This window comes from Lissotriton helveticus, chromosome 1_1 (genome assembly GCF_964261635.1).
Source record: "Lissotriton helveticus chromosome 1_1, aLisHel1.1, whole genome shotgun sequence".
Lineage (NCBI taxonomy): Eukaryota > Metazoa > Chordata > Amphibia > Caudata > Salamandridae > Lissotriton > Lissotriton helveticus.
Genome location: NC_136057.1, coordinates 477,806,261 through 477,828,742, shown reverse-complemented (window position 1 = coordinate 477,828,742; position 22,482 = coordinate 477,806,261). Strand labels below are relative to the sequence as shown.

The 22,482-nt window shown below is 45.8% G+C and overlaps 1 protein-coding gene across 1 annotated transcript in view; it reads left to right on the top strand.

Annotated features, from left to right (window-relative positions):
• PTPRB (protein tyrosine phosphatase receptor type B) overlaps positions 1 to 22,482 on the top strand; it is a 500,144-nt gene that overhangs the window by 307,852 nt on the left and 169,810 nt on the right. The window contains exons 8-10 of the mRNA XM_078673917.1: positions 4,997 to 5,266; positions 7,033 to 7,293; positions 14,910 to 15,176. Of these exons, the coding sequence (XP_078530043.1) occupies positions 4,997 to 5,266; positions 7,033 to 7,293; positions 14,910 to 15,176 (798 nt within the window). The remainder of the gene's footprint in view (positions 1 to 4,996; positions 5,267 to 7,032; positions 7,294 to 14,909; positions 15,177 to 22,482) is intronic.

The window sequence follows — 22,482 nt, the reverse complement described above, 5'->3', positions numbered from 1 at the left end:
ATCAATACCGCCGAATGTCCCCAAAAAGCGTAATTTCGATTTCCATGGCAGGAAGTTTCAGGATTGCAGATCAGATTATATTCTTAAAGCAGAGGTCATTACTCTAGTGTGTAGCCCAAGCAATTTCTTTAGACATTTGCCTTCACACTTTTCCCACATTGATTCGGAGCTTAGGCATAAAACTTCAGCCCCATACAAACACTGAGGGGACACCATTGCACTATATGCGTTAAACAGTGGGGAGAGCGAGGGACAACCAAAAGCTTTCTTAAATTTGGTTTAGTAGGGACAGGTGTAGGGATTCTTCCCCATGACAATGTGACTTCCAGCAGGTTATGGTCAGAAAAGGTCTTCTCCAGTTATGTGGCATGGGTTACTTGAGTTGTAATGGGGAGGAAACATAATTTTCTATATAGTCTCGTGTGGAGCAGGTGGGGCGGTGAGTAGACCAACCCACTGCCCACCCATGTAGAGGGTCTGCCTGCCTGAAAGAGACTGCTCCCTGGAGAGGGGTGTGAGAGCAGTCCATCTGCACATCCAGGACCGCGTTATAGTCCCCTCCCAGTACCCTTGGGTATCAAGCCCAGTCTGCAAGCACTTTATTGAGATCTGTTAAGAATTTATCCTGATCGTAATTTGGGGCATATATACTGCCCATGACTATGTGTGTGCCATCTAGTGTGATATGGATTATGACATACCTGCCATGTACATCTGCACGCTGCTCCAAGGCCACGAACAGGACCTCATTTCCGACCCATATAGCTGCTCCCCTCGCAAAGGTGGAGTATGATGTGTTAAACACCTGGTCTCCCCACTTCTTACTGAGCTTGGTAGCCTCACAGTCAGTGAGGTGTCTCTCCTGCATCAAGGCAAACTGTGCCCTCCGCCTCTTTAGTTGGGGATGTATCCTATGGCGTTTGTGCACCAACCCCAAACCCCTGACATTCCAGGTGACTATAGTGTACGTTCCCAATGTGGCCATATGTTTGTGTATTCTGCTCTGAGTCCTGCCTTATCGTGGGGGCAGAGTAGTGTGTGCTGTGTAGTAGGGGGTAAGCCAGAATCCCAAAAACACACATTAACACCGAACACTAGGCCCAATCCCAGAACAATGCTGGACCAAACAAAAAACTCAACTTTGCGAACATTTCTCTAAGTTTGGTTTGCATTCGCTGCAGGGGAGGCGGCTCCTGCACTTTGCAGAACACTCTGGATTGTGTGCCACATTATGAGTGACTGGACCACCATTGTTTACTAAGGATATAGAGAAGTTGGGGGAATAAAAAGGAAGCTGCGGGGGCTACGGCTCATATATTATTAGGTTACTTCTGGCTCATCAGGGCACTCGGGAGGGAGAGACCCTCAGCCTAGATAGTCATTGGCAGTTTGTGGAGTGATATAGGGAAACAAAGTAAGGCTGTTCTCTGAGTCTGAATGCATAGTAGTGACTTCTGATGACTCCAGTGAGGAGAGGGAGCCACAGTCTCTGAAGGCCGTCGTAGTGACAAGCGCCGCCTCCCTGCTCCGCAAGGCCTGCTCTGGGAATGGGCTTTTCGCATTGGTTTTGCAAGTTGATCCTGTACGGCATGGTTTTCCCCCTGCCGCTACTTGTGGGTCCTGGTTTGTGCTTTGTGTTGATCTCTCTGACATGTGTGAGCGGAATGTAGCTTCCAGCCAGTCCCCTACAGCCTCCAGGCTGTCAAAGAAGTGTGTCTTTTGCTCATGCAGAATCTTCAAGTGGAGTGGAAACAGCAAGGAATACTTGAGGTTCAGTACTCTGAGTCTCTTTTTTGTCCTTTGGTAAGAGGCCCTCTGGTGTTGCACCAGGACCGTGAAGTCTGGGTATAGCAAAATCTGGTGGTTTTTGTACTGGATAGTGGATTTCTCCCTGGCGACTCAGAGCAGTGTGTCCCGATCCTTATATTTGAGTATACGAGCAATCTTGGGACGTGGAGGAACACCCGCTACTGGCTTTCTCATGAGGATTCTGTGGGCTCTCTCAACACAGAAGAGGTCGGCCAGGCCCTCTGGGGCTACCTGCTCCCGCAGCCTTTGTTCAACAAATCGAGGGGCGTTGGGAAATTCAAAGCGGTCCGGCAGGCCTACTATGCGGACGTTATTCCTCTGTGCCCTGCCCTCCGCATCGTCGACCCTGTCCTGTAGGCTGGACACTTACCGCTGCAGCTGTGATATCTGCCCCACATGGTCCTTGTGCTGTGGGAGCAGTTCAGATCAAAGTAGTTTATTGCTTTTCACTGTAGAGGCCAACTTGTCATGGTCTGCCTTAAGTAGTGTAAAGCCGGTTGTCAATGAGCCTATTTGTTGTTCTATTGCCTTCTGCTACTCCCTAACCTCCTGCAATATTAGGTCCAGTTTGTCCGGTCTCCATATTGGTCGTTGGGACACAGCTCATAGGGGGCATTTGGGTGGCATTGTCCGAATCTTCTTGCTGCATTGTACCCGTGGAGACCAACTCCGGCAGCTTTCCTTTTGTGGGCCCCATAGTGCGCCGCTGGGTAGGCCGGTCACCGTTCCAGTGTGTTGGAGCCCAAAGTCTATAGTGTCATCACTCGAAGGTGCACCAGAGATACCCCACAGTAACAGTCTGAGGCAGACCCAAGGGACCCCACTGCTTCTCAGCACCGCCTTGGGTAATCAGAGCAGGGGCAGACACATGAATGTTGGGCTACCGGCTGGAGTCGACGTGGAACCGAGTCGTGGAGACCGGGCATGCCTCCGTCGAGTGTCCCTCTTTATAGCTAGATAGAGATGTGGGCACCTCTCTGCAGGGTCAGGGTAGTTATGAAGTGCCTTGGTCTTCAGTCAGGGACAGGCCACTATTTCCAATGCGGGGCCGCCCATCGCCTATCCTGCCTTGGTACACAGTCCCCACAGCTAATGGCCTCCTTTCACCGGTGGTTCCCTCTGCATTCGGCCAGGCTGCCCTCACAGTCTCAGGTGCACCGCCCCCAGGACACTCAGTCTATCAGGAGCCACAGCCCTCGCGGCTCGCCGGCCCGTACAGGCCTCACAGTCAGAGCCGAAGAGTAAAAGAAGGCCCAAGCGAGGCGCGCCGCACCACCCGGCCAGCACCATGGAATGCACGACTCCCCACAGGGTACGTCAAGCCCACTGAACCCGCATCCAGGCAGAGTGCCCCCCTGCAGTCTGGAGTATGTCTGCTTTCTCCCGATCGTTACTTCGCCACCGAAGGCTCAGCTGGTGGGGCCCCAATCGTGTCGCTTCCTGCTGCGGTCCGATGCATTCAGAGAGACTGCTCCGATGCAGCAGCGCCCACCACCGATCCTCGGCGATTCATCCATGGCTGTTGTTGGAGTAGGCCAGTGGCACCGCCTTCTGGGGTGAAGAGGTGGGAGGCTGCACTCACCAGGGAAGCCGAGAGTGTCTCAGCTTTTCCCCCGACCTCGCTCATGGGCTGCCACACAGCCCTTTCTTGTAGCACGGGTCCTCATCGCACTTGCCAGTCACTGTTGGGTCACTTGAGGTAGTGCCCCAGAGATCCTCGGGACGCTGCAGTCTGCTCCAGCCAGCCCGTAAAGCCTAAGCTCATACACCACGCTCGTCCCCGCCGACTTTGCTGGTTTTGCCACCTTTATTGCATCGTACGGAGTGCACACTACCCCATCAGCATTCCCTTTAGTTTTCGCAAGCGGCAGGGTAGGATGTCACCCTGGATGTCACCCAACATCTCCGGTATTTGCCGGATAACTGGGTCCGGTCTTGGAGCTCCACTACAGTGCGGCCGCCATATTCGGTGGTTAGCCACGTCTCAGCACACAGAAGACAGAATATATGTCTTCCCCCTATTTTAAGGGGGAAAGCCTTGGCTTCTGATTGGACATGTGGCAGGTCTGCGAGATATGAGGTGAGAAGCATTGGGGCCAGCAAGCACCCTGTCTCAACCAAATCTCCAAGGCAATTTTCCTTGATAAGGACCTGGAGAGATCTAGTTCCACCTACGCCCAGTTGTCATTGTGTAGTTCTTGAAGTATCCTCAGGAGGTATTCCAGTATGCACATTCCACTAAATTTGGACCATGAATTTGGAAACAATCAAGTCTCTTCACCACCCTGATGACAGTGCAATAAGTGACCAAAAGGCATGCAAGTCCTCATGTGTACCCAATGTGTGGCTTAGATTTAAATTATGCATGGAGCATCATAACAAGTCTTTAAAATTATATAAGAGGCTTTTGTACCGCGCACAACCCAAGATATTTTAAGATGACTCTCAAATGCAATGATAAAAGAAAAGAGGCACAGTGAAGCAAGGTAATTGCCAAGGATCACACAATTTGGTCAGGCAGAGGAGTAGAGATTTGCGTGGGCGTTCCTAGTTTTCAAGTCTACCACAATAGGGGGATCTGTTTCTCTATCCCGTTTTAATTCAAAGGATAATGCTTTACCTTTAATTCTTTTAGAAGCTATATCTGTCCTGTGTGTTAGATACATACTTGTATTGTATGTGAAATCAAGTTGAAGCAATATTATTTCCTGGCGAAAGGTGATTAAGGAAATTGGTTGGGGGGGGGGGCAGAAACTGCATGAACCACATGAAGGAGCGGGTTGTTTTTGGGATGAGATGTTAAGAGGACTTCGGGCTGGCCAGAGCCAGTCCTCAGGCTTAACCATGTTTCGAGCCTTCAGTGGAACACTCACCTGATTTTTAGAGTAAGAAACAAGCATCTGATCAGACAGCCTGACTTCATTAAGCTAAGCATATTAAACTCTATAAGGTTGTGTATGGGTAGAGTTATATCAAATCAGGGAAAAGGGCTACAGTGGCGCTGTATTGCTTAGTGGGGTACAACGGTACCAAGCTGATTGGATGAGGTGGCATGAACTAATTTAAAACACTGGTGAAAATTCTAAGAACATCAAGTTGGCATTTTGTTTATAACATTTTATTTGATTTCAATTCTGTTTCCTGGATCCTGCTCACATTCATCTGTCCATTTGCCTTTCTTCATCAGTTCCCCACAAAGTGTCAGAACTGAAGGCGAGCAGCAGCGGCGGGGCGCACTCCCTTAAAGTGAGTTGGACACCCCCTACCGGAGACTGGGAGAAATTCCACATTGTGCTGTTGAACCACTCTGCTGTGGTGATGAACACCACTGTGGAAAGACACCGAAGAGACTTTGTCATCGAGAATGTTGGGTTGATACCAGGAAGACAATACGATGTGGCTGTCATTGTAGAGAGTGGAGGTTTACAAAACACTGCCCGCTGCAAAGGAAGAATCGGTGAGTGAATCTGCCGCGCATGCGCACAAGGCTTGTGATCAAGAGTCAACAGTGATCTATTTACTGTGTCTTTGTGGTAACCAAATGGCCAGAAGTGAGGAGTTGATATGGAAAACTGTGAAATATGAAAATTGTTGTAGAATGTACTTCCTTACCTTTAAATCCATCCCTGATATGAAAATGCCACCAGCAGTTGTTTTAACTCTAAAACCCCAGCCCCTAAGGCCTCATTACCACTGCATTAGGTATAGTTCCTGATACCCCCCACCCAAAGATTTACAGACACCGGGCGCATTGTTATTTTTCAAAGACAGAGTACCGCGTAATGGATGTTGGATCTTAGGGTCTTCTAGGAAAGGAGACATCCAGGGGGTATCAGAAATTCCAATCCTGATTTCCCCTGGGATTTCTCCTGGAGATTTTAGCTGCTTTGATCCAGAAAGACATCAGTTTCATTATGTTCCAGTGGTCCTTGTAAGTACAATGTGGCTTATAATGAAATTTGCGGGCCCACTGGACTAATTGGGAAATTTGTAATCAAAGGTATTTTAAACATGGCCCAACAGCCTATTTGTATATGTTGTTTTTCAGTCCTTTTTCTTGGGTTGGTCATTGCTTGGTTACGAAATATATTTATGGAAGTCTGTTGACCTAAAGTTTGCAGTTGTCATGTTGTCTACGCACAAAGCTGTGGAATGAAAGATGTAAAACGTTTATGTATGACCTGGCTGTGCTCAAAGCCATTGGCCCAACCCTTCTTCGGTTGCCTCAAAGGGAACAGACTGAAAGGATGAAAAAAATCTTCTAACCCCATTACCCATAATCCTTCAGTCTCTGGATGGTTTCACAAGCAGCAAACATAAGGAACAGCAGGAAAACTAATGCTTTCTCAGAATTCATTCCAGCCTATTAGAAGCCCGTGTTCACTTTCTCCAGCTTTTCAGACCACCCCAGCAGCTTCCTCCTCTGTGGTCCTGATGCACAGTAAGCATGTCTCCAGTAACAATGAGAAAGTAACACCTAAGGTGGCCTTCGACACAGCCACTCCCAGAAGAAACCGGGTTTCTGGGTCCATCAACTTATAAATGTGTCAAAACATAATTAAAGTATAGTATGGTATTATTTGAGCAAATATTAATTAGAACAATATTTTTGTTGAGCTTCCTTTGCTAATTAAGGCATTTGCTCACACGGTATTAAATGAATTGACATTGTTCTTCATAGTGCCTGTAGGTTTGTCTATTGCTATCTGTATAGTTACAGTGTGTCATTTTAGTCAGGTCCTTATCACATTGAACCATCACTTCAAAGATTCCTATGATACTTAAAAGTATTCTGGCAACTTTTGTATGGAACAGTCAGTGGCTTATAGTTAAACTATGGGGTTAATGGGTTGGTCAGGTTGAAGGTTCCTCAAATTTCGGAGAAGCGGACCAGCTCATAAAAGCGTTTGGCCCCCTCGCCCGCCATGCTAGGCCAGCAGGTGCCGGCGCTCAGGTAATAATGAGTGGGCCAAAGTAGGTAGCACGTCTTAGCCAGCACTAAGATGGGGCTTCAGTGGCCCTGGAAGCCAGGAAGTTTATGAGTGCTTCCGCCGTGGACTATAATATGACAAGAAGAAGTAGTTGGTGGTCAAAGATATAAGACAAGATAGTTGGAGGAGACACAGTATCACAGGATAATGGGCAACATCAAAGTTTTTTCACCTTAACTATTGCACATGCATGTACCCATTCTGAACCTGTGATTTCTTGGTTTTCTGACAGCTCCACACCCAGTCCTTCAGCTGCGAATAAAGCAAGCCAATGAATCGTCGCTGAGCGTCATGTGGTTGACTCCAGTCGCAGAATGGGACAGCTATGTTGTCTCTCTGGGAGACAGGGACCTCACTGTCATCAGCAAAGCACTTCCTAAAGAGGCCAAGGAATTCACCTTCACAGACCTGATTCCAGGTAGAAAGTACACAACAACCGTCACCAGCATCAGTGGGGAGCTAAGCAACTGGACAGCAGTGGAAGGAAGAACAGGTACTGCAGCATGGGCCGTTGTCCTCCTTTCAAGCATCTAGCTCACTGTCTCTTTCCCAAGCATCTCATAAAGGTCTTCAGGTGTCATGCCAATGTCCCACTAGATCTCAGCGCAGTCCACCACACGGAGACCCCATGCGGGTGTAGCACACCTCTTCTTACCTAGAAGTACATAGATTTCACTCCACTGCCCTTTGGCTGGGGTTGTGCCATAGAAATACCATATGCATACAGACATATATTTCTAAACCATAACCAGCCATTTTGTTTAATGCCTGGATTTCATTCTGCTGTATGAAATGAGCAACTTTTATGAGCATACTTCCTTCATATTATGCAAGGGTTATCGTTGGAGAAAAGGATGTAGAAGTAGTTAAGTTCAAGACATCTTTACAAGAAAGTTAATAAATTATTATACATATTTTTAATACTGCTCCGAATTGTCAAAGACGTTTGTAAGGAAAATAAGATTATTGTACAGATGAGAGCAACAAATAGTGTTTTTTAGCTTTGTTGTTACTAAAAGTGTTTGTGTGTGTGTGTGTGTGTGTGTATACAGTTTGCACCTGTTTGTTTTTTAATCTCGCCTGCACAGTGCAAGTGCTATGCTTGCAAAATCTCTTGCATTAAAAACAAAGGGGCAGATTTACAAGCCCCTTGCGCCACTTTTGCGTCACTTTTCCCATGTTAAAAGTGATGCAAACGTGGCGCAAGGGGCTTGTAGATCTGCCCCAAAAGTCTTACATGGGGCTCGGAACCCACCCATTACTTATCTCTGCTTACCCATGTCACTCGTCACTTTACTTACCATTGGCTGGCTCCCACGTGGCTCCCATGTCACTTTACTTACCATTGGCTGGCTCCCACGTGGCTCCTATGTCACTTTACTTACCATTGGCTGGCTTCCATGTGGCACCCATGCCACTCTAGTTTTCATGCTAGTCAGTGACTCCTCCTTGCCTCTGACATCATGCTGTGGAGCCTGGTTCAAGCATTGCTTCTCCTTGCCAGTATCCTTCTACTGGCTGCATGCTTCTGGAAGTACTTTTTAGGTCTCAGCCTGCGTAGGCTGCGCTTGCGCAGTTTCGCTGGGAAGATCTTATGTTTTTCAGAGTGGGGCTTGAACCCGCCCCTCTTCTCCATTGGCTGGCTTCCTAAACGGAGGCCAGCCATTGGAGGAGAGGGGCGTCTGTCCATTTAAGCCCCGTCTTTTTGGGATTCGGGGGTGTGTTTTTTAGGTTCTTTCTCTCTCTGACGTTGTCATTCCAAAACACGCCCCCCATCACGCTGCCTGCACATTCAAGTCGGCTCTCTGATTGGTTGACAACTACCAAATAAACCCTACCATTGGTGTTCCTTATTATCCAATCAGAGGGCCGACTGGCACGTGCAGGCAGCGTGAGCAGACAACAGGCGGATAGCAGCACTTCTCAGAAACGTATTTGTACTGGGCGGGGAGGGAGGGGGGCAGGAGAAAGAAAAACACGCCCCCCAGTCTGCAAAGGACGGGGCCCGCACATCTGCTCATTTTTATCCCTAGCGGGTGCCCACCCAACCAGGGACCTTGCCGCTATTCCGATACCCCTAGCGGGTGCCCACCCGGCCAGGGACTTTGCCTTAAAATGGGGTGCCTATCCCTCATTTTGCCCCGACAAACTCACCGCTGCTGGCCCAGGAATCCGGGCTGCTGCTGTCGTCACGAGGCCGCCGTGCTGGGATTGGTCCCAGCCGCGGACGTTGCCTCACAACGAAGAGGAAGTTGCCGGTGAAAGAGAGGACGGGAGCCTACCTCGCCTCCCAGGACGTCCCGGCACCGGAGAGGAGAAGCCAGGCCAGAGTCCGCGGGGCTCCCATGAGCGGGAGAGAGCCCCGCCCGAAGAGGAGTGTTCCAGGAGGCTAAGAAGCCGTCCCGCGCCTTGCTGGTCTCCCTTGTGGAGATGGAGACCAGAGATGCACCCGAGGTTGAGGGTTAGGTGTTGCAGTAGGGGCATAGCTCTGGTTGCGCAGGCTGCGTTGGCTGCATCGGTGGGGTTTGGAGTGGCAGACACCGAGGGTACGCATCCTGGCTGATGACGATAGCCCCGGCCTGAGTGCAGCGCATTACCGATCTGCTCTGGCGAGCCCATTCCTGACCGTTGGCCGTCTTGTGCCACTGGTTGTGACGTGGTGGTGGAGGGGACGGCGAGCTTTGCGGCAGCTACGGAATTGACTCGAGCGTTGCTCTGCCACGGCAGCCCATTTCCTAGCTCCCACACTTTCTCGCTCCATGTCGGCAGGTCGGAGGGCACCAGGCCGCAAGGGAGGCGGAGGCTCACATTCCGCATGTAGCGAAGGGGGTTACTCAGTGCGCGTGTGAGTGGGGGGCTCAGGGCGCGACCTTTTAATATCCTACGGGCACCGGAAGCCCGAGGTAGTCCGTCCGGGGCCAAAGCGTCCAGAGGGCCGTCACAGTTTAAGTCGGACCAATGTTCCCTGCTGCATTGTGTCTGTCCGCAATTGTTTCAGCATGGGTCCGACTGAGGCTTGAGAAGGGCGTGTTCTGGGGCTGTGGAGAAAGGATGGTGTCGGGCGTGTTGCAGAGCCGTTTAAAATGATTTGCGGTATTTCAGCCCAGTCTTCCAAAGTGGGTTTTGCGCGATTAGTCCAATAAACCCCGCCATCTTATCCGCTGCAGGCTCCCAGATGCGCAAGAACCGTGGCTTCCATTGTTAGTTTGCGCTGAGGCCCACGAGGGAGGAGCTTGCTGCCGGGTGCAGCATGGCCTGAGCGGGTGGCGAGTAGAGGGGGGTGGCGTGCTGGCCTTGGTTTGGATAGCCTCCATCACCCCCCCTCCCATCCAGACCATTTGGCAGATTCGCAATGGGTCCCACAGCCCCTCATCACCACCCCCCTCCCCAGACCGCTTCGGCGGGTGAGCATTTGGTTCTCGGCGGTTCCCATTAGAGGTGGATCGGAGTCACCCGGACCTTTTAGAAGCGGAGGGCCCTTTGGGACACCCTTACTCCCCCACCGTCCGCAACATGTCCGGGCTCAGTAAGTTGCTTATAACAACTGGTCGGCATCCAGTTGGGGGGTCAGCGGCCTGCCATTGTCCCAGCTGCAGGGTGCACTCTGGGCGGCTGCATGGTGCAGTCTGGCACGGCAGGCGGTCGAGGGGTTGACTACACCATGCGTGGCCATCACTGTGTCACAATGGGACCTCAGCTCCATTTGTAAGTTCCGCCTGGGTTGGGTTATGATCGTGCACAGGACCTGGGCAGTGTGTGTGTTTGGCGCTGTGTGTGTGTGTGTGTGTGTGGCGCTGTGTGTGTGTGTGGCACTGTATGTGTGTGGCGCTCTTTGTGTGTGTGTGTGGCGCTCTGTGTGTGTGTGTGGGGCTCTGTGTGTGTGTGTGTGGCGCTCTGTGTGTGTGTGTGTGGTGCTCTGTGTGTGGGTGTGGCTCTGTGTGTGTATAGGGCTCTGTGTGTGTGTGGGGGGGGCTCTGTGTAAGTCTGTGTGTTTGTGTTTGGCATTGCGAGAGATTAAGCTATTGGCATTGTAAATGACAATGCCATTTTTCAAGCCCAACACATAAATAAAAATGTTGTCATGAACAATGCCAATAGCTCTAACTTTTGCAAAGGCGAGACCGTTGCATTGTAAATGCTTGTTTTAATTACAGACAGGGGGAGTGCTCCCATGCTGTCCGTTTTTTACAACATGAAGGTCCCCGTCAGCTTGTTACTGCATGGCTACAAGTGTGTGTGTGTGGTGTTCTAATGTGAAATATCACAGATGTGCTGTTGTAGTGCCAGACCGAGGCAAGAAGAGCTGTGCTCACGGCAAAGTCTGTTGTGCGGCATCCCCCCTCAAGGGGGCCTCCGAGTAAAGCCATCCATTTGTGCACTATAACGATAGTAATGTGACTTTTTTTAATTATCTGATGACCCCCACCTTACTCAAACACAAACACACATCTTTCCATTCGCTGCGCAAGAGTGCACCACCCCATATGCAGTGATACAGAGCCTCCGGCTCGAATACTGTCTGTATTCGACCAATTAATATACACACCACAATCATACTTTTGACCTGTTTGATTTTTGAAATGTTTTATTCTTTGTAAAGACCTTCTGGGTCCAATTGAAATCCCATGCTTTTTATGCTAGAAATAGGATCGTTTTCTATATAAAAAACATTGGCAAAACCAATACATTTCTCAGAGGTGAAACGCACAGGCTTTGCCAATCCTTGTTTATTTATTTCATGGACCTTCTGTCTTTTTTCAATTAAGAAATAATACCTCTTTAATGGATGCTGCCTCCCATTTGCTTTGGTTATAAATAGGAGTCGTGTCCCATACAAGTCAGGCACTACACCAAATTGCTGAGCGTTGTGGAAAAGTTGCACCTTATTGGAGAAATCTATCTATCTATCTATCTATCTATCTATCTATCTATCTATCTATCTATCTATCTATCTATCTATCTATCTATCTATCTATCTATCTATCTGTCTGTCTGTCTGTCTGTCTGTCTGTCTGTCTGTCTAATTAATAAGCGCCTTTTCCAGGTGAAAGAAAAAAGAGGACACCGCCATATTTATGAAGGACGTAGATGTTTTTCCACAGGAAACAGATATTTCCCTGTGAAGAATATGAAATCTAAAGTTTTAAGCAAGGAAATACACATTACTCATCCATATCTATCTATATATATCTGTATCCATACAGTGGCAGTCAATGAATATATAAGTATTGGTAATATGCTTAATACTTATACATATGTGAATCTAGGCTGCGCCGCCGCTGTACACCCACCTAGCCACCCAACAGCATGTTGGTCTTGTTTCTAAATTCTAGACCTTTGTGTTGTGCCCTCCCACCCCCTTAGTTAGCTTTTAGTGAATTGTAAATTACATCAAATGCTTTGGGAACTAGTCCAAGATCTTGCCCGTGTATTGCATCAGAAATAACTGCTGTGAAAAGCTAGCCATTCATTGACTTCCAATGAATGATGAGTAAAAGGTATAGCGATTTTGGTATGCATTGTATCTCACGGGACAGCTGAGATACCAAGAATTGACACCTGCCTAAAATCTATAAATATATATATACATATATATGTGCATACATATATATTCTGCTTTTTCAAAAGGAACACATCCAGACACAAATAGTTCCCTTCATTATTAGAGACTACTTTAGCAATTTGTGCTTTTTGATACCAAAAAAACATATTTGCTTTTAGCCAATTGTATTTTCTTGTTAATAATTGTGAGTGCCCGGCTGATCCACCTATGGATGTACAAAAACCAGGCAAACTCAAAGGAAGCATTGGCAAATCCAAAAAAGGATGGTTATCTACGCCAGATTTAATGACTTGCCAATGCTTGTTTTAAGTTGGGGAGTTCAATTATGTGTTGTAGCCTTCCCATAGCTAATCAGAGCAACTGATTTACAAAAGCAACACATCAGAAGATACATGAAAATACAGTTGTATGGGATACAACATGTGCCAAAACTAGGACGTAGAGTTCTCATAGAGAGGGAATCATAGCAATGCACAAATAAGACTGCCTAGACTGATTCATCTGTCCATACGAGAGCGCATCCTAAAACTGTTCCGCAGGGGACCCTACCCAGTTATTTTGCAAATGTGAAAGCCAAGTGCCTGCTGAAATGAGGATCAATAAATAAACAGAGGTGCTCTGCAGTCATATGCAAGTATTAAATGCTGTGATGTGTTTAATAAATAGTACTTTTCTCTATCTTTGATGAGAGGGTTCTCCATCTGCATTTTTCATCACCAATACTTGGCATTTTCTTGCAACTTCCATATAAAAAAAAGAAATTTATGAACAAAATCCAACCCACTGTTTTTTGAGTATTCGTTGTCTTTCATAGAGGCTTCGATGCACGCGCGTCTAGTCATTACTAAAACGATTACATTTTTTAATGTTAAAGTGACAGCTGTATTTGTAAATAATTATTAGGCTCATTCAAAAGATTTAGGTCTCAATTGTTTACTTATAAAAGTTTTGAATATCTTTGTGAAAACCTTTTAAAAGTTGTCATTATTTGTCAAATTATTGATACGTTTAACAAAATAATCAGTTCTTTAAGACCGATCTTTAAAATTATAAAATTTCATTTGAAGGTATTAAACGTTGAACAATTGTTTAAAAAAACTATAATTTTAATAAATATTGTTTGTAACAAACAGAGGTTTATCAAGGTATTCAACTAATTAGACCTTTTAAAAAGGTAGGTTTCCGTGCCAAAATAGTATATAAAAAGTTAATAACACTGTAAGAAAGAGCCAAAAGGTTTTATTACCAAAGGATGGTCAATGCCCGAAAGACTAACAAACGTGTTCAGTGAGTGAGAAATAAAAGGGGTGAAGGAGCTTTCATTGGTTTAAGCGGCCTCTTCCTGCAGTACGTCATCTCTGTGGTGTACATGAAGTGACTTGGTGAACGAGCCACACAATATGCTGTTCTTCTTCCACTAGTAAACCAATAGAAGTGAGATTTCCTGCTTCCTCCTGACAGGGGCATTCCATCTTACTTTTCTTTGAGTTTTATGGCGGTGGGACAATTCTCTCGTAGGGGCCACATGTATATACCTCTTTAAAGGTCGCAGACGGCTTGTTTCGCAGAATCGGGCCTTTTGCGACCGAAAAAAGGCTTTTCCTATGTACCAAACCCTACTTGCGATTCGGTTACCTGTTACCGAATCACAAATAGGTTTTGCAATTTGGTGTTAGGAAGTGGCATTTTTACTTGCGATTCGGTTACCTGTTACCGAATCACAAATAGGTTTTGCAATTTGGTGTTAGGAAGTGGCATTTTTAGGACGTCCCTTCCTAATACCGAATCACAGAAGTATGTAAGAATGGTTTGCGAGTGAAATGAGGCAATAAAACATTTGCATTTTGCCACCAACTTGAAGTTGGTGGTTATCCTTCACAAAGGGGACGGGGTCCCTATTGGACCCCATCCCCTTTCTGAATGGTAGCACAAACATGTTTTCAGATCAGGCACGGGTCCCACGACTACTGCCTGCTCTTAAAAAATTAAAAGAATACTTTACTTTTTTTTTTTCAATGCAGCTCGTTTTCCTTTAAGGAACACAGGCTGCATTTTGTTTTTAAATGATGACTTTATTTAAATGCAATGATGGATATGGTGGTCTTCTGACTAAAGCAGGCAACCACCCCCGTGATATTAGTAATTACTAATGCTTCGCAAATAGCGATCTATCTCATTAATGTTCATGAGGTAGCTCAATTTGCGACCCCGTAGGAAAAGCTAAATGAAACTCAGGGAGTTTCATATATTAGTAATTGCCATTCGCAGAAAAAAGTAATTAGGTAATCGCTATTCCTAATATTGATACATGTGGCCCTTAGTAATGGATTTCAAACCTGGGCAGGCCCGCATTAGGGTCTAAAGAGGACCAGAGCGTTGCAAGGATACAGGCCTTTTGTACACAAGCCCTCTCACGCAGGATCATGTCATCCGCAAAGATTGAGCTTAATAGCCACAATCTTCTTCACAGGGATATCACACATACTATATTATTGTGTTAGGGCGAGAACAAGGTATAATATTAACATTGCATCTCTCCCCCACAGTGCCAGCGCAGGTAACGCACTTGAATGTGGGAAACAAGGAGACAACTGACAGCCTGTACACAAACTGGACACGGGCGTTGGGAGACGTGGACTCCTACCAGGTGCTACTGATTCATGAAAACATCGTCATCAAAAATGAAACTGTGCCAAGTGACACTAACAAATACCAGTTCCACTCACTGAAGCCCGGTGGACTGTATTCAGTGGTGGTGACCACTGTGAGTGGAGGAATCTCTTCCCGGCAAGCGCTCATCGATGGCCGGACAGGTAAGAAAGCACTGATTTTCACCCAATAGTGAACCTCAAAATCATGAGTGACACTTGAATTTACAGTCAATCTTCTTAATGGTACCACATTTAATGTCACCTAAAGTCCACACCCCAAAAACAGTTTATACATCCAAAACCACAGAGTATCCTACAGGGTTTTATCAATCCTGTTCTCACATTTCTGTAGTATTTCATATTCAATTTGAGAATTTGGTGTACAAAGTACATAATCCTCACACATTTCACAGTGCTTTGGGCCTGTATTTTAAAGGGCCTCTGTGGCATGAGAAAGAGTGAGAAAGGCGCACCGAGGCGATGTGTGGGTGTGTGTGAGAGAGAGAGAGAGAGTGAAAAAGCTGAGTTGTAGTGTGAGAACAAGACAAAGAACAGAAGAGTAAAAGATGTAGAGGGACAAAGAGAGAGAAAGCAAGCAAGAGAGACAATAAAACTACACGGAGACACAAATTTCAACTTAAAAGTGTACCGATGTCCCCTTTTCTGTTAATTACAACAAGGGGTGGTGATGGACAGAGTCTCTGAATTAAGCAGAGTACTCTCACCCAGTCAAGAGATCAGGGCTAGATCCAACACCGTTTTTTAGCTCATTGCACCATCCCAGTTTCAGAACCTGGCTGTATGCAAATTAGTCTGTCCCTGGCCCAGTGCATCATGGGAACAGGGCAGACCAGACTACAAAAGCCAATTCTTACACTGGGAAGGAAACAAGCTTCCGGGGACCGGTTTCTGCCATTTCAGGCGTCTTCGGCCCGGCTTGCTTGAATCCTGATGGTGCAATGAGCAAGGGACTCACATCTGAGTATACCCTTCCACGCTTAGGGTGGACAAAATTATTTACAACAAGGGGTGGTGATGGACAGAGTCTCTGAATTAAGCAGAGTACTCTCACCCAGTCAAGAGATCAGGGCTAGATCCAACACCGTTTTTTAGCTCATTGCACCATCCCAGTTTCAGAACCTGGCTGTATGCAAATTAGTCTGTCCCTGGCCCAGTGCATCATGGGAACAGGGCAGACCAGACTACAAAAGCCAATTCTTACACTGGGAAGGAAACAAGCTTCCGGGGACCGGTTTCTGCCATTTCAGGCGTCTTCGGCCCGGCTTGCTTGAATCCTGATGGTGCAATGAGCAAGGGACTCACATCTGAGTATACCCTTCCAAGCAAGCCGGGCCGAAGACGGCTGTAATGCCAGAAACCGGTCCCCGGAAGCTTGTTTCCTTCCCAATGTAAGAATTGGCTTTTGTAGTTTGGTTTGCCCTGTTCCCATCATGCACTGGGACAGGAACAGACTAATTTGCATACAGCCAGGTTCTGAAACTGGGATGGTGCAATGAGCTAAAAAACGGTGTTGGATCTAGCCCTGATCTCTTGACTGGGTGAGAGTATTCTGCTTAATTCAGAGACTCTGTCCCTCACCACCCCTTGTTGTAAATCCCTTTTCTGTTAAGGCATATCCACCCCTGCCAATATTGCAGTTGCTTAAACTTTGATCGATGATTCATTTGTATTTAATGGTTTTAGATAGAAAATAAATAAGATTGGAGCCTATAACTTTATTTTATTTATTTATAAAGTTGTATATTGCACGGACTAGATCCCGAAGGATATCAGAGCGCTTTACAGTTATAGGGAAAGGTAACAATCAGATCATGAATCAAACATGGATAGTAAAATAATCATTAGATCAAATAGTTCACACATAACAATTCATAAACGTTATTAACACACAAGGTATATGCCCCTAACTGAGCAGTTAGACCTGAGGAATGGTATCAAGATAGCTGAGATTGGCCTAATGGAGACAGTTTAGTGCTAGTGGCCAGATTAATGTACTTTCAGTTGGCGCTTTGTTCATACATCAAAGTAAGAGGGCAAAATGACTATTGAAACTAATTTTAAAACCAGGTTATTGGGCGTGGGCGGTTCTGCGCTGAATCTAATCCAAGCATAGAGAGAGGGGGTGTGGAGCAGCAGTGTGTGTGTTTTCTTCTGTTTCCTTTCTTTGTCTCAGCCCTGCTGGTGTTTCCATAAAAAAAGGTGCAGGCAGCCTTTCAGTATCACTCATGCTGAGAGCAGGGGAGGGGGGAAGAAAAGCACAGTAACCAAATAATCAACCTGCAGAATTTAGCCTTCTTCATAACGTTGACTGAAGGCAGGTGCTGAGCTACTCTTTAGCGGATGTATGTCATTACATTGCATACCAATACCACACGTGCCATTTCAACACGGGTATTACTACGCGATGTCAATGACATGCCATTACATAGCAAACTTTTACCAAGACTATGCTTTTACCACGCATGCCATTACAACGCAAAGGCATCCGTGGTAAAGCTATAGTCGTGGTAAAAGTTTGCAAGGTAAGTGACTCTACCCTACCTTACCCTAAACACTAATATAGTACCCCTACACAACCCTCCCCCGAATCTCAGTCCAATCCCTACAATAACACTACACTACCCTGCACGACCCCTGACACTACCCTAAAATACTACACTACACAAACACTACCCTAAACCCTAAAACACTACACTACACAACCACTACAAGACTATCCTAAACCCTAAAACACTACACTACACAAGCACTACCCTAAACCCATATATACTACACTACACAAACACTAACCTAAACCCTAAAACACTACACTACACAAACACTACCTTAAACCCTAAAACACTACACACGCATGACGTGGGCCTGTTAATAAAAGGGCCCAAGTTCACATGCTCGTCGCCAGTTCAGTAGGCATCACCACTGTATCTGTGTCATAATTTACAAAGTATGTGGGCCTAGAGCCCACGACTTTACAAGGGACAGCCTTGCAGACGGAACTGGTTGTTTTAATAGTATGAGACCTCAAGTGTTACATTTTTATGCATTAAGGCATTATACTTGTGATGATGCTACTCATAGGGTTGGACCGGCCTACAGGGCAATCAGACAGTGCCCAGTGGGCTGGTCTGACAGGTCACTGTAAGGGCCAGTTTTTACCTGTCTGTAGCCTGTTTTACGACCTGCTCTGTCGGTTTTTACTGATGATTTCCCTGATATTCAAATAAACATTACCTGCAGCCAACTTAAATCCATGCAGTCCTCCATGCCGTGCAAACCACTTATACAGCGTTTCTCTTTAAGTTCAAAACTCCCACAATTTGCAAACAAGGGCTACTTTTTAGCTTTCTCATTAACTAATGGGGGCCCCTATTATTTTGGTGCTTATTTTCTGTCTCAATCCTACCTTGATATAGAATGAGCTACCCTATCAAAGATCTGTTGCTCAGGCGACTAATTGTAGACATTTCTTTATAGTCAGTTTCTTATTTAGGAGGGCAGCACCCCCCTCTGGTCTGTAGCCCTCTGTGAATCATACACGAGTGGCTGAAACAGACGCAATACTGAGCTTTGGTGGCTGCCAACGTCCTCTTTATGGAGGTTCATGCCCTCATGTTTGTCCATTCGTCTGGGGTGTTGAAGATTATTTATATCTTATTAATCACCATGTAAATTGTTCCTGTTTGCTACTTGCCGGCTGCTTTGAACAAAGTACCTCCATTTTTAGCGAATCCAGGATTTACCTTCGTGCCATACTTTAACCCACTTGAGAAAGGCATGGGGCGTGCTAACATCATTAAGATGTTGGAAATTCATGACTCGGGGTGGGGGCAGGTGGAGTTGTGGGGTTGACTCGGATGGGTTAGATAGGGCAATGAAAGTTTAAGGAAACCTACATTATAATGAACTTACTTTTAAAATAACAGGAAGATAGAACTAGTGCCAGAAAGCAAGATAAGGAACTAGCCAGGAAAACTCTGCCGGTGATATTTAAACACCGATAATTAATCAGTAGTTTAAAAAAAAAAAAAAAAGCCCAGCCCTCCAAGTAGTGCACACATGCCAACATTTTAAAACAGGAGAGTGGAGACTGAAAATAAAATCGGGGAAATGTATTTTCCCCAGTGACAACTGCTAAAGCAAAGGCAATTTCAGGCGGGAGATGGCACAAAAAAGGATTTTTTTGTCTACAAAAATCGGGAGTCTTCCCCTGAATCGGGTTTATTGGCATTGTGCAATAATAATGCATTTGGTGCCTAGCAGTAATTCTGTCTCTTGTTTTACGCCATGCTACCACTGGAGGGCAGTGAACCCTTACTCAACAGAAAGAAAGGGTCTCCCACAGGACCACGGTTGTGGCAGGTGCTTCCGTTTCCTTTTAGTGGCAAGAAATTCAGAGCCCTTTAGTGATGTCAAACATATAGAAGTGGCGGTCATCCGTTCAGTATAAGAAATTTAAAAATAGTTGACGAAAGGTTATGCTCTTTCAATCCACTTTCGATCATTATGCACAATGCATCGTACACTTCTTTGCAGGTTTCACTGGTGTGAGAGTGAGCTGTTTGTTTAATTGGGCATAATTACTTTTTTAATAAATTCATTTCAGGCAAATCCCTTTTCTGTTCTTACAAACCAGATGTGCAAAATATCAAGAAAAATACATGTTTTTTTCGGGAATCATGTGCATACATGCCAACATTTTATTTAGAGGAAGAAATGGGATATTTAAAAAAAGCAGAACGCATTTTCGCGACCGACTTATGTTAAAGCAGAGGCAACCTGCATGGATCGGGTCTATTGGTGTGTATGGTGACAGACAATCAGCATTTTATTATTGGCAGTTTACGAACAACGCAAACATTAATAGAGGTCTAAACTCTGGCAAACAAAACGAAGTTCTATACTGTTTGTGTTACTATGTAAAACTGCTAAAAAATAAATTTAGAGTCCTGTCACATACTTTATTCTCCCCCTCCAAGCATCAAAGACAAATCGTTAACCTTTGATGTTACAGGTAATTGTTGGAGTGTGAGATTGGAGTGTGTGAGACAGGCATCAAAGTTTTAGTTTTGGCATTTTTAAAATACTCCAAATTGGGTTTCTGCATGCAGGAATCAGGAGGCGGGAGACTACCCTTGAAATCGGTGATCTCCCTCCTGGAGTTGGAGGGTTGGCATGTATTCATTTGCTATTTGTCGAGCTTGCCATCCATAGTTTGTGAACACCGGGTACGTTCATGCATATGTTAGCAGCTAGGACAGCTGTTTCCGCCGTGCTCTTTACCCACTGGCTGCCTCCACCAACGTACTGGGACCTGTTGGGAGCACCATGATTAAATTCCCGCTGCCTCCAGTCCTCTTTCAATTACAATGGTTCTTAAGAAATGTTTTGTCCACTGCTTACTAATAGGATAAAAGGGTATCAAAAGTTCCTAGGAAAGGGTAATGTAGGGTTTTCGTATGTGACAATGCCTGTCGCAGCTAATTCCAGTAGAGGCTGCTACCAGACCCGGGTGGTGGTGCGGGGGCAGGTGGAGTGGGAATGAAAAAAAAAACGCTTACCTGAGGTGCCTCCGTCCTCTTCTTCCTGACTCCGGCCCTCATCAGGATGCAGGAAGCATCAGGAAGCACCTGGCTCCCAGCCTCCTGTTAGCCAAACACAACGCTGCAATGCAGCGGTGTGATTGGTCTGATCGCCGTGGATCGGCGCTCATCCAGGGAACGGGGGCCTGGGCATGTTCTCCACGCAGGCTGTAATGCAAAGATGCGAAGTGCGAATGAATGTTTGGCCGGCCCAAGAGGGCCGGCCAAATAGTCATGTGCACTTAGGAGTGGGCAAAATACTCCTCCCCTGCTTCTCTGTCGTCGGATCAGCCCCGCCCCAAATGCAAAGCTGCAGCAGAAGGAAACATAAAATGATAATAAGGCGAGTTATTATCGTTTTATGTTTCTTTTACTTCACTGTTCCGAGAGCAGTGGGGTGGCGCTCCTTCGCCTTAGCGGAAGAGCCTCCACTGGCCAAACAATCCAGGGTTGGTGGTAAGTGTGGTCCCTAAGGTGGTGGATCCCTAAATTGTACATTTTTAGATTTGCATGCCACTGCTTCCACTCCAACTGCATTTGATAGGTGGTACATATAAAAACAGTGGCTCCACTACGATCTAGGAACAAAAACTCATCCAGCATGCAATAAACCTGGAGTTAAATCAATTGCAATGCCAATAACTTTATTATACACACTTTCACAGGGGATAATCATTATCTATTAGCATTATACAAAGGGGTTACATTTTAGGGGATGGAGGTGATGAATGCCTCACTGGAGTCCTGAGGAGATGCAATTTCATTACACACACACCCCGCAGACACCGACACACCCACACCCGCAGACATTCACACACACCATTAGGAGCCGGCCAAATAGGCCTTTCTACTGTCACAACGTGGATCCTCATGGGAAACCTGTCTGCATCAAAAGCTTCGCTTGCATAGAGGGACCTTCATACTGACATCAGTACAGCATTGGGCAATGGGGTACATATCGTGAACAGGTGTCTAAGGTTTTATATTTCATTGCAGTGTGCTATAGAATAATATCTAAAATATCTAAAATGAATTTCGTTGCGCGCACTGCATCACCAAATGTGATGAAGTGCGCGCAACGAAATTCGTTTTATTTATTTAAATGTTTACTTACCTGTAAAACTCCGTAATCCATACATTACTACCCCACACCCTGCCCCTCCCCCTGCCCACGTTATCGCCCTACAGAAACACCTACTGCCGACCGCTACTGTTCACTACACCTGGCCAGAGGTCACTATCCAATTTCAGAAAGATGACATTTCTATGTTTAGATCATTCTGTCTGCATTAATTTTTTAATGCGTATGGGGTGTTTTTATTTGCAATTGTTTTTCCATCAGCGTAATTACGACCTGAGGACTCAGGCCATTTGGAAAAATTCCGTGTCTGATTGTTCAAGAAAAGCCACAAATCTAAATTGCGGCAAACTATAGCTGCTAGCAACAAAGTAAAGCTAGTTTTGAGATTTGTCAATAAAGAGGCTAAACTTTTTTACTGAATAGTAGTATTTATTTGTCCTATTACATCACTTATGTTATACCAAAATGGCGTTTGCTAAAGCTTTGAAACATCCAATAAAATTGCAAATGAAACTTCAGGTAGGATCCATTGCTTGCTCAGTCACACTTTGACCATAGCCATTTAAAATGAAAAAAAACTCTGAAAAGCAAATTCTTGCACTTCAAAGGGCTGTCAGAGTCTTAGAAAACAGGAAGGACCCCTGTAGTCAAAAGGGATACAGCTTTTGATTACAGTAAGAGTGTTTCCTGTTGGTACATTGATCTCAGGGCCAAAAATACTTTTAAAGTCAAATCCTTTTTTGGCTTTGTTTAATTTATTACAGAGGAGACTGAAACTCTCCTGGTT